At 39.5% G+C, this 12,695-nt stretch overlaps 1 protein-coding gene across 1 annotated transcript in view; it reads right to left on the bottom strand.

Annotated features, from left to right (window-relative positions):
* gbe1b (glucan (1,4-alpha-), branching enzyme 1b) overlaps positions 1-12,695 on the bottom strand; it is an 87,266-nt gene that overhangs the window by 54,366 nt on the left and 20,205 nt on the right. Inside the window, exons 5-7 of the mRNA XM_049576149.1 lie at positions 12,414-12,549; positions 8,415-8,505; positions 6,692-6,901 (exon numbers count right to left, since the gene is read on the bottom strand). Coding sequence (XP_049432106.1) covers positions 6,692-6,901; positions 8,415-8,505; positions 12,414-12,549 — 437 coding nt within the window. The remainder of the gene's footprint in view (positions 1-6,691; positions 6,902-8,414; positions 8,506-12,413; positions 12,550-12,695) is intronic.

Raw genomic sequence — 12,695 nt, 5'->3', positions numbered from 1 at the left:
ATCAAGTCCAATTACAGTGGGAAAGTTAGATCTCTATACCCGATGCAATACACCTCTTATCTATGCAGTTCAATGAAGTTATCACTCGGCCTGTGGTGTTAATACAAAAGCAAATTGCATATTACACTGTCCTCATGCTAAAGCTCTGCAATGACAGTGAAACCTGGTTAGGGAGCAATAATAGAGTAGAGCTTTAATATTGCTGCTTGTAGAGTAAGATAAGATAATCTATCATATGTTGTTATTTTACCTGCAAGAAAGCACAGCTTCAAAAGTCACTACAAGTCAATTCAAGTAACAGACTTTTTTCCCGCATCAGCTTCATGCTTAGTTGCTCCTTATCAGAGCTTATTTCCTCCTCCAGCTGAACATGACTGTGACCCATATTATGGTATTTGTGTTCTGTTGCGAGCGAATCGAAACATGCTGTGTTTCTAGAAGTCAATTTTGCATAAGGGGTCAAGGCAACTTGTCATGATGGCAGAAAGAAAGATTTAAGTCCCTGTTTTCACAACATCACAGGTAAGCTGCAGATAAGACCAAATAAATTTAAGAAGCTGACAGGTCATTCCACGAGAAGTGTGATGCTCAAACAACGATGCTCGACAGCCTGATGGATGGTGTGCATTTGTTGGACCAAAAAGGACAAATAAGGTGCCTCATTTAACGCATTTCAAACTTTTCTCCAATCCCTGAAGCCATTATTGCGTCCAGGACAGAGATGCTGACAAGACTGACATCTGCAATAAATTCACATTTCTAGGTTGAGGCTTGATTTATTTATTTATTCAATCACGGAAGTATTCATCCAGCCTGTGGGTACATTAAATACACATATGCGCTGCAGATGCATGAAGGATATGACTTGCTGATGTTGTATTATGTATTTTCTATTATTTTTGTGACTAATGGTAGACACGTTGATTATGTTTAGCTGTCACATCCTCTCATCATCAGGTAAGTCACTGTCCAGTAAAACAGGGTTCAATTAGCCAATCACAACTGAGTGTGTTGTAAAATGCAAATACATGCTCTCTGCTGGACATCATGTGTAAGATATGTGTCTTTATACTTGGTACCACATTGTTAAGCAGCCCTCCAGGCAGTATGGTGATGCTGGCTGCCTCGCAGGGTAAACTCTCATCTAGCTGCCTGACAGACTGTCCCTGTATTGCTTTGCTTTGTGTCAGATATGTGCCATTTGTCTGGCATTCTTTAGGCTGCCTGGCAGCTAGCTGCTTTTGCTTGGCATCCTGGAGGGATATTCTGCTGCTTGTGAGACTGTTTGTATGTTTAGCAACCTGTAATTAGCATCACCTTGTACTTGCTGCCTTTCAGAATTCAATTGCAGTGTGGCAGGCCAATTCTCCCACAGTGGAGTTTTTCTCCGATGGACCACAATTTTAGTAGTGGCAGGATATCTCTGAAGGTGTGTGTATGTTCACATGAATAATGACCAAAGTTATCTAAACAGTACGGCCATTCTAATAAAGGAACCAAGTAAATAATAGGCATGCCTCCAAAATCTTAGCTGTATAGTGAGCTAGCTAGCTGGCTAGCATCACCATCATATGTTGCAATGTGCAAACCACATAGTCATTTACAAAAGAGGTGGGCCAGAACCTGGCAGTCAGTCTTAAAGTGAGGGTGAAGCTGTACGAGGTTAGCTGAAGGAATATCTGTCCCCAGGGGTTGGTAAAGTAGAGGAAGGGACATGCTAAAGCAGAGACCATTTCCTTAATATAGTCTGTTTGCAATCACATGTCTATTATGACCCCTGCAATTCAGATAGAGGGCAGGAAATGATAAATCCTTATATTGCATAAATTGGAAGCAGAGGAACGTGACTACATAAAAGGACTGGTTGAACCTACAGACAGCATGTATTGTCAGAAAATTGAAATTCGTGTTGGACTTAATCCACACAAAATAGAGGAAAGTGATTTTTCTCACAACTTGAACAATTTGCCAGTTGTGGACACAACTGTTGTTACAAATAACCTTGTCCTCCCAACATTACACTGTAGGCCAATTAATGTGGACAGAAGTCGGGGCGTCGGCGGTTTAGTGAATAGAGCAGGCACCCCATGTACAAGGCTCCGTCCTTGCCGCAGCAGCCCGGGTTTGATTCCAGCCTGCAGCCCTTTGCTGCATGTTGTTCCCTTTCTTTCTCTCTCCTTGTTTCACGCTTAACTTTCCTATTAATTAAAGGCAAAACACCCCAAAATAATCTTTTTTTTTCCAATTCTCGCCTTTTTGTCATGACCTACTGTTTTCGAGACTTAAAATGGCCCTTGTTTTTGTACAACTGGATCGATTGGAACAGCCGTAGAAAGCGCAAATCATAGGCATTTGTGCAGTGCTGGTAGTCTTTGCCTCCAGTTGCCTGCCCTCCAACTGAACAGCGCACCGATGTTATCACGTCATATCCACAGAAGCTATTGGTATGGAATTCCAGGCCAGTTACAAAAATGTTTGCTAGCTCAGTTTAGTTGTAAATAAAAGATTCAATAGCAAATATAGCAAAGCTTAGAAATATTTTAATACTAAGTAAATAATCAAGTCTCAGAATCATGTGAAAGAGCAACATTAAGTCTGAATGAGTTATCGACTGACTCTACTTTGGCTCTTGATAAACATCTCTTGCCACTGTTAAAAAAAAAAAAAAGATTCTGAGTTCATTGCCTCATAATTCAATTTGCTGTTAACAGTTAAAAATGTCTTTTCCCCGCAATTGACATTATAAAATGGGTATTTAAGAGGCATATTATTCATCTCATTTCACATGAAAATGTCTAACTGCTAACAGAAAGCTCTTTGCACATATTTCTGCCATGGTACTTTTTTTTTGCTATTTGTCAGATAGTTTTAAGGGGCTGAGGGGCCTGCTATGTTCCGACCCACTGGCTCCATCCAGCACCTACTGGAAGCACTACAGGCAGCTCCAACCAGCCACCATGCACACCTACAGCTAAACTGAGCTCATTAGCTGGAGCTCACCAGAGGGGAAAAACAGCTTTCCCCCCTTGCTGTGTGACTTGATGGGGCGGGGGAAATAACTCATGGGTACTAAATACCGAAATGACTGAATATGGACTGAGCTGACATTTCAAGTGTGAGTTTATTGATTGATCAGACAGTAGCCAGGCCCCGATATTCTCAAAAGTTGGCCCAAGTATGTAAAAACATAAATGCTCCAGGAGAGCAGGAGATTGAGATCGATTTTCTTGGGGTTTCTTTTGTGATGGTTTCTGCTCTGTTTCTTTAAAATAAAAACCTGCCATTTATCAGCAGGATGATTCTTTGCTTCCCTACATGTCTTTCCTTGTGTACAGTTCTGTTATTTTAGAATTTAACAGTTTAAGGAAGCTGGCACACTGTAAGTCCAACAGCTGATAATAAAAATGGAGACACATCTCACACTGTCAGAAGTCATGCCTCAGAACAAATATCTCTTACATAATATGTTCTCATTAAAAAAAAGCATGTGCAACTGTACTGTGAAACAAAGACTGAAATTTTATACATGACAGTAGCTTGTAGTAATAAAACCTATACGGCAAAGCTAATTTTTATAGGAGTGACAGTAGGGTCGCGTGGATTATAAAAACATACCTTGATCAATGGATTTAGCACCATATTATACATCAGAGAGCCTAAATTATATGTAGCTGCTTTATTTGAGCTCTCATACTGTAGAATACACTTACAATCCAAGCAGTGCTAATCTCATTTAGTGAATGTCTATAAGCTATCTTTTGTCTTCATTCATTTAGGATCAATGGCAGTACAGAGGCACAGAAATATTCACTATTTATATTACCCCATCCACACATCATTAACAAATATTTGAACGTCATAAAAAGACACGCATAGAATAATCTTGTCAAAGAGAGAATTATTGCTCCTTGGTCCTCAAACACAGGGCCGATCTCTCAGCATGAGAACGTGGAGAAGAGTTAAAAAGAGTTTTCAAAAGCCTGGCCCTGGGCCTATTTTTCATATCTTAAGAATTCACACAAAGATTGATGAAAAATGGATGCAAATGATCCGGAGAGAGGTGGGGGGATTACAGAACAAGCCCACATCAAGCTTCTTAGAACTCTCACATCTGAAGGCCCTGATCTGCAAAAAGGCTCGGCTTCTCTTGCTGCCAACCCCCTACATGCTGAACCACGGGCTCTATTCACTCGGTCACCGTCTCAAGGTGACTTTGGCGTCTTTGAAAAGGTTCATGAAGGAAACAGCCGCGAACAAATAATGCAGATATGCCCTCGTTCTTTTCGGCTTATCACATCAAGAGAAGTTGAGTGTCAGGTGCATCACCTTGTAAATTCACATAAACTGACATCCTGATAAGTTTTGGAGTTTAAAACATCTTTATCAGAAGGTCAGTTGATATACAAGCAAAATATCCTTTGATGTTCCGAGGGCATTTAGAATATTTAAGCTCAAAGCAAAGGTTCGGGCAAAGAATGTATTACCTTTCCTTCATTATACTCAAATTATTCACCCAATTCAAGTATTTAATAAGTAGAAGTATGAGCTACTTTCATTAAAGAGATGCCAGAACCTCCTGATGTGTCAACAAGGGCGAGTGTCTGCAGTAAGCGTAATGCAGACACATTTGACATGGAGGCAACTCAAGTTAACAACTGGATAGCAGGTATCCATCTAAACAGCATTCTCTTCAGTCTGAGCTGAATGTTTTATGAGGAAAAGTTGAAGAAAAACACATATAAACTAAAAAAAAGTGCCCTTTGATAAAGATGCAGAAGTGGAAGCGGAGCAGAAGAGGCAGCAATGAGGAAAATATATCTTTGCTCTGATAGCCAGTATCAGTCAGCTTCTGTCAACGTAATAAGAACATCATGGTCAGACTGTGATGGCTGATAGCAGGGCTGCTTGATTAAAAACAGGCTGTGTTTCACACTAGGATCGCAGCTAGCCTCTGAGGTTCATTTCCTTCCAAAGGGAGTAGCAGAAAAGCTTGACACAAACGACACGTCCAAACAACCTGTGAGAGGCAGAGAAGACAAATGAACCGACTATGACATTGCGGAGCTCCTTTGGGCTTTTACAAATGACTCCTCATATGCCTCCCAGTCGTGGCATATGTCTGCACCGTGTCTAATGAGTGCTTCGGATATGAGGAGAGTTCAATAAGTAATGAAAGAAGAACCTTGTTCTCTTATTATAGCCCCCATGCCTGACACTAAACATTGTATAATGTATTGGAAACTGCTGCACACCGACACACACTTATTAAAAGCGAGTTCAAAAAAAGCGTTTGATAGACTCAACAGTGCCTGCTCCTCTTTAATGTGTGCTGGGATCATTTTCTGGGTACAGAGGCAAGAGGAGAGACACTTAATTAACAGGGCCTACAACAACACCAATCAATAGTTTTGGTGTACTCTAAGCACCAGCAGAGCCTGCCGTCTTCAGGCCTTTCATGTTTTTCCCTCACACTTTTGTAATTAGCTGAAAATATGAACATTACCAAAGCCTGCCAACACTGTAACATCAAATCATTACTCATAATACATTAAAATTCAACACCTGTCCGGCCAAATGTGTAAAAGGTAAAATCAAGAGCATTTGAGGAAACTTACATTCACCATTAATGGCCTGTTCTACGCCTCAGGAATATCAGATTAACAGCGAACCTGACTGCGTGGCCATTATGGTGAGAGATGTAATCTGTCATTTTGAGATCATGTCTTGCTTTTGACCTTCAGAACATCATGCTGTATCAGATACTCAGAGAGAATATACAGAGTGGTTTGTCAGCTCCCATTTGGCCTCATTTATCAACCTCTTCATATGTTGCTTATAAATATTTTTTTATTAAATCCAGAACCTCTAAGACCATAGGGCTCATTTATCGGCCTTGTTTTCAAAGGTAAATGTTTAAATATCTGATGCAGCTGTGGCTGCTTTAAAATCTCCTTCTTGGGCTTAGTATCAAATTTAATATTTAAATGCAGCTTTTAATCTCCACAGATAAAGCATAACGTTGAGTTAAAATTGCAGTAATTGGTAGGCCATTCCTTGCTTTTACATCATGAAAGGCGCTAAAAGGATCAGAAAAAAAATGTAATATCGGATTTAATTACAATAAAATTACAGTAGCATAAAGTCAATGACCAAAGTTAAGAAGTCTCACTGTACTGGTTTGATGCAGATCTACTGTTAGTATCACTAAATAAAGAGAAGGTACATTTGCACTACTACTTTAGAGCAGGAAGTAATCGTATTGTTATTTAATTACATTGCACATCTTTCTGTATTATTTATGCCCTTTGAAGCTCACACTACATCTAAAAAAAACCCCTCACAATCAGTTGTTAGCGATCAATAAGAACCTTTTTTAACCGCTGCAACCACATGTTCCACATCATTGCACAACCTATTTTGATGCCAGTAACCTTTATGGTCAACTTTTATTCGGAAAAGAAACAGCATGTGTTGTTTATCTGTCTTGATGTGACACAGTGTAGAAACGTGTCATTCAGTCTTGATAAACCTATCTAATATCTAATTTATCTTTAAATATACACCCTTTCATTGACTGCACCATTTATGCATGTAAGCCAAATCCACACATAAAGAACACAGAAAAGTGATGAATGTATGCAAACATGGAGATGAGGTACAGAAGTTCACAGTGGAACCAGACAGAGGGTACCTGGAGTAGTTGAAGAGGCGGCTGTCCCACAGGCTGTGCTCCCCTCTGGGTGGAGCATGGAAGAAACACGAGTCGGAGCCATCAAAGTGGTTCAGGCCGTCTTCGGTGTTCTTGGAGGCGTGGCTGTGAACAACATCCAAGAGCACCACGATGCCCATCGAATGAGCCACATCTATCAGCTGCTTCAGCTCATCTGGGGTACCGTACCGACTATAAATACACACATGAACACAATTTGTATGAGTTCTAAACCCTTTCCATTTCATGCTCTAAACTTTACTCAGATATTCCCCGAGCCCAATGTTAACCTTGAATCTAAATCCTTAAAATTACACTTAGAGGAAAAATAGACCAACAGTCCTCACAACAATAAACTTCTCAGTCTATATCTAATGCCTAGCTGAAATACTAGACCTTAACTTGCCTCCTCTCCTAAAAATAAACCTGATCTGTGACTTGCACAAGGTGATGACCATGAACAAAAATGTCCTTGGCTTTGAGTTTGTTTGTTTTTTTTCTTAAATTAGCATCACAGTGACAACAGGCCTAACATTTAAGAGAAGGTGCAGGAACACACACTGAATTCATATTTTTCTTCAGAAAGTACCATTTACAGAGCCATAAAGAGGAAGACAATGTAGATCTCACAGGACACTCCACAGAGTAACTGTGTATGTATGTATACACACCTCCATATACAAACACATGCATATCTTTGTGTACACTCCTCATATTGTCCCATAACGTCCTGTCTGTCCTTCCAGCTATCATTATATCAGCTTCCTTGCAAAACAGGACACATAGCAACAGTATTATACCCCGCTTCCCAGTATTCGACCGCTCAGGTTTTAAATGACACTGAGAGATCAATCATGGGTGAAATTACACTATATACATTACACTTTGGGTTTACGCTCTACTCTAAGCAAGGAAGGAGGGATCTCTGAAAGAAGATAAATACTCCGACTAGTCCACCTTTATCTATGACTCCCTCCACTCTCTGGATTAACAGCAAATGTATTTACAGAGAGATTATTGCTGGTGTCAGACTTCCTAACCTTGATTTGAGGTGACTATTTCTATGAAGCCGGATGTTGCTCGCTCAGTTTTGTCCTCAGAATCATGTGAAGTTATTCATTCAGCCCTTACAATAAACACAATTTCTCTAAAAACTATTTGTATTAAAAAGCAGATAGTATGAGTGACAGGTAAAGTGGTGAAAATGTCACGTGAAACACTAAATGAAAAATAGGCCTTCAAGTCATAATCTTTAAGATGTCAGTACTGGTGGGGCTGAAAGCATTCATTGTGTCATGTTGTTTCAGTTAAGAAGACTAAAGATGTCTGTAAAAAGTGTCGTCTGGCATGGTAACACTAGACTAATGATTGAATGTTACTTTCCACATAAAGTGAAATGTACACTGGCTTTTGTCTTCCACATTGCTTTCCATTTGTGCATGCATCGTTTCTTCTGAATCATTTGATTCGAGCACAAAAAATGGCAGACCCTGCCACTAACAATGACACTTTGATACAGACAGGTAATTACAAAATGCAAATGGACTGAATGACTAATGCTGAAAAAACTCAACTATGAATAAATATAAAACCATAGAGATTAAAACTTTACATGATTTACGCTGATTTTTTTTTTCACATGACACCTTTGCCACAAGTGTGTACAAAATACATAAATCATACTCTGAAATTGAAAAGCATTTACCTGGAGGCAGCAAAGAAACTTGTGATCTGATATCCAAAGCTTGCATAGTAGGCATGCTCCATGATAGCCATCAGCTGGATACAGTTATATCCTGTGCACCAGAGAGCAGAAAAAAAAGATACATTCATGTATATCAAAAAGATTTTTCTGAATTTTATGTGTCTAAAGATGTCCTACCATATTACTGATCTGACTTCGTCTAACTGATGCAAATATTTCAGATATTAGCTGATGGTAACCACTAAATTATGCATAATAAGAAAAAAGTGTTTAATACATATGGCTTTACATCTAGTTTAATACGTAAGAGCTTTACATCTAGTCTATTTGTATAGCCTCATTTTTCTGCATTAACTGGAGGGAGTACTATCTTCCATCTTCTCTCATGATTTCTCTTAAAATGACAGCAGCTGCTTAGATCATAACCCAAACATCAATGAAAAATGAAAATAATTCTTATGATGTGTGGGGTTGGTTGGCCACACAGGATAAAAGGTGCAAGGTGTGTTTAAAAACCGACACCATCATCCAAACAGCCTTTACTGTTCTCATGTTGGGCCACATTTGTGTGCTTCAGAAAGCATCTGGAAACATCACGACTCAATACTATTTGACCTGTGTCAGTCAGACTGTACTGTATATGTGAGCTCCAGGCATTTCCTTTTTGACACAAGCTCTGGTATCCTAAAGACAAGCTGCGGCTACAGGGAAACACCAGCTATCAGAGTCAGGAGGTCATGTACAACATTTCAAAACGACCTACGAAAACTGCTTCTATGAATAAGAGAACAACAGGCTTTTTAACTGCCACTGAGCACTCCAGAGGGAGGCCCTGCGGTTTCTCACTGTTGTGTGGAGCACATTTATTTATTTATATCGCTGCTTCTTTTCAGGCTAGAGAGAGGGAGAGAAAAAAAAAACTTTGGCTTCTGAAGGAGTGTGACAAAGCACTGGGGTGAGAGGAAGTTTCTCTTTTTTATATTTATATATACACTCTCTCCACAGTCAAGAAAATGAAATGGCAGGCAAAGGCAGCCGTCACTAGAGACGGTGGAGTTTAGCCTCCTGGAGAATCCTATTGTGCAGATTCCCTCAGCTGCTGCAGGTAGATTCTTTGACAGCATTTACTCTGGCAGTTTCCTTTCCCACTAAACAGGATGACACAACCAAGGAAACAGCATTTATCAGATTGCTCCTGGTTTGCTGTGCCAGTCATATCTGTGCCTTTTAATAATGTCAGTGCAGCAGGCTGTATTTAAATGCAAAATAATGCCACATCTCATATGAGCAGAACTGCAAACCAAGACAGGGATATTTTCCTTCAGGTTAAAGGCACATTTAAATCTAGCTCTTTATTATAAGTCGAGCTATTATGAAAATGAATCACACATCACAGTTAATGAGTCAAACGTGTAATGAGACCACATAAGACGCGAGTCGCAAGTCAAAGCACAGTGATATTTCTTTAGAGTGTAACTAATCTTAATCATAGCTGCAAGCAGTAATGTTGACACCATCCTCCAGCCCTGAAATGCAATAATGAATGGAAACAGATGTCATTTAACATTTGTTCAAAATTACTCGTTGCAAAGTTGAATCCTCAAAATTATTTCTATTTCTTTTTGTTGTTTTGTTTTTTCAAAAAAAGAGAGATGTGATAAGATTACACACAGGGCCATCATCAGGAAAAGTGTTCACAATTTAGTGTGTGTGGTTTTGGATGAGACTTGATAACCATTATATTACGTTGGATTAATTTTCATCATGGCAAGGCATATTTCTGGTCTATGGACCAACTACAAATAGACTTTTTTGTAAGGCATATTAAAAGAATTACATTTTGTGTTGGACTGACGGGTGAGCTGGTATAGCCATCCACAAAGTTGTGCCACAAGCATAGCAAACACTTAGGGTCTGTCCAAATACTCACAGCTCCCCTCAAAATTGGCCCTAGCCCTTGTTTTTGCATGTTCCCGCGAAGGGCTAGGGTGTCCCAAACTTTAGGGAAGTGCTTTTCAGCCCCTTAAATCCCCACTTAATTTGAAGGGTCGTGTGATGCACATTTATGAACCCATCTCAACTGAGGGAAAGATTGAATTTCCCAGGATGCATTGCAAAACTATCCAGCCAAGCGAGTTTTCCAACCAAGGGGTAAGGTTAAAGGAAGAGAATTGGGACTGGCCCTTGCACTCAATAGTACTGACAATTTCCACTGTGATTAAAAATGAATGATTTAATGTTTTTAAATTTCCTGTTGCCGTGCAAACTGCTCCTCAACTAGAGTCATTTGCCTCTTCATTTATTTTAAATGCATAGGGGAAGTAAATTAAAATCTTCTTAAATTCCAATTCAAACATAATTTCAAGATAATTTCAAGTCCTCTGTCTGCTATACTACTTTCACAAAGATGATATAAATATTGTTTGAAGTACCATGATCACAGTCAACAGATTTTTATTTTTAAATCTTTTTTTTTTCTTCCTTTAAATCATATGGAATTCAAGTATGGAAAAATTACATGATTCCGTTTGTGCATATACAAGTAAAAGCAAGGCGGTGCTAAACTGAATTTATTAGCTTCCAGACATAGATCTTTTGCCATTCCAAGCTGACTCATATCATATCTGTTAAATAAATTGTCTGCATCCTACATAGTTAAACTGAGAATAGCTGCAACAGGCAGTGACATTTAACTAGCAGTTCAACTAATCAATAAGCCCACAGTCAAGTCCAGACAGCCAAATTCTCTGAGGGTTATACTGAACTAATCTGAACAAACAATTCAGAAGTGAGTCTGTACTGTAAAATGGTATAAAGAATATTTACTGTTAAATATATTGATTTGAAACTAATTGCGACAATTTATGGTTATATAAATTTGAGGTCATATCGTCTAGCCCAGGGGTAGGCAACCTGTGGCTCCAGAACAACATGTGGCTCTTTAGCCCCTGTCCAGTGGCTTCTTGAGCCTTTGAGAAAAGAAGTCTATGGAAATTCATTCTGTGAATCCAAATGTTGCTGAACCTCGATAGCAGTGGCTGGTTAGCTATGGATGCCTAATCCAAAAAAGTAAATTGAATAAAATAGAGAATGTAGTAGTGTGTGGACAGATTTGTTTGCTCTCACTGCCAGCTCTGCAAAATTTAAGTACCAAATAATCATAAATAGTGCCCTGCACATTGTCCACCTTGTGGTAAAACATATTAACAAATGCTTATTTAGACCATAAGTATACGCTAATTTAGACTTAATAGGCTATTTACCTTGATTATAAGGCTCAAACGTGTTTTGCGGCTCCACACAGATTTTTTCAAATTATTTTTGGTCAAAAATGGCTCTTTTAATGGCAAAGGTTGCAGACCCCTGGTCTAGCCCTAAGTCCAAGTCTGTATTGTTTTTCTGAATGATACAAGGAGCTGTAAAATTGTTTCTCTCTTTTATTGGCTGCCTGATTCAAAATCATGGAAATGGAAATAAGTTGTCTGTTTTGGATCCATAACTGCTGTGTGGTGTGTGACTTGTGCTGTGGAGCCCTCTTTACAAAACACTGTCCAACATTCAGTGATCCCTTCAGGTCATGCCAGTAAACAGGATGTTGACTTGCTGATGTGGCTTTGTGCAGAGGGGGTGTGACAGGTCTGCCACTGAAAATACTGCTACTGGAGGAGCAGTTATGGACCAGTGTCGACATAGATGGCACAGGACACTGGCAGTTAGAAAAAATGCATTTTGAACCCTTCAGCTGGTGTTTTTTCCAGCCACACTGCTGACTCTGATTTGATGTGTAGGGAGGTATATAAACATCACCTAAATACTTCACTTCCTCACTGGTCTTGGCTGAAGAAGATATAAAATGTTCTCAAGTTGAGTCAACAAAAGCCCTTACTGACACTCAGGTGAAAAGGATCACAGCAGGAAGATTGCTGTGCACTTTAGCCAGCAAAATAAGAGGGACGCCAAAAGGGGGGAAGAACAATCTCATGTTGCCTCATGTCTTACCCAGGTCTTTTATACGAGGCAACACATTGTATGTGAAGTTGGTGTATGAGGCGACCTTTCCCTCAGGCGAAGCGATGCCCACGTGGGCCTCATATATTCTCAGGCTTTTAGGCTTCTTTGGCCGAGGGTTGGTTTGCTGGAGAGGAAACCAAAATTAGACAGAAAATCACAGCAGCACTTATTCCTGAAAATTACTAAAAATATATTACATTTGGTGAGTAATTATGAGCCACAAGGCCAAAGACACAGTGTGGGTCTCTGCATCAATGTCTTACCACAGAG

This window comes from Epinephelus fuscoguttatus, linkage group LG5, assembly GCF_011397635.1.
Source record: "Epinephelus fuscoguttatus linkage group LG5, E.fuscoguttatus.final_Chr_v1".
Classification (NCBI taxonomy): domain Eukaryota; kingdom Metazoa; phylum Chordata; class Actinopteri; order Perciformes; family Serranidae; genus Epinephelus; species Epinephelus fuscoguttatus.
This window is presented reverse-complemented; position numbering and strand designations above follow the sequence as displayed.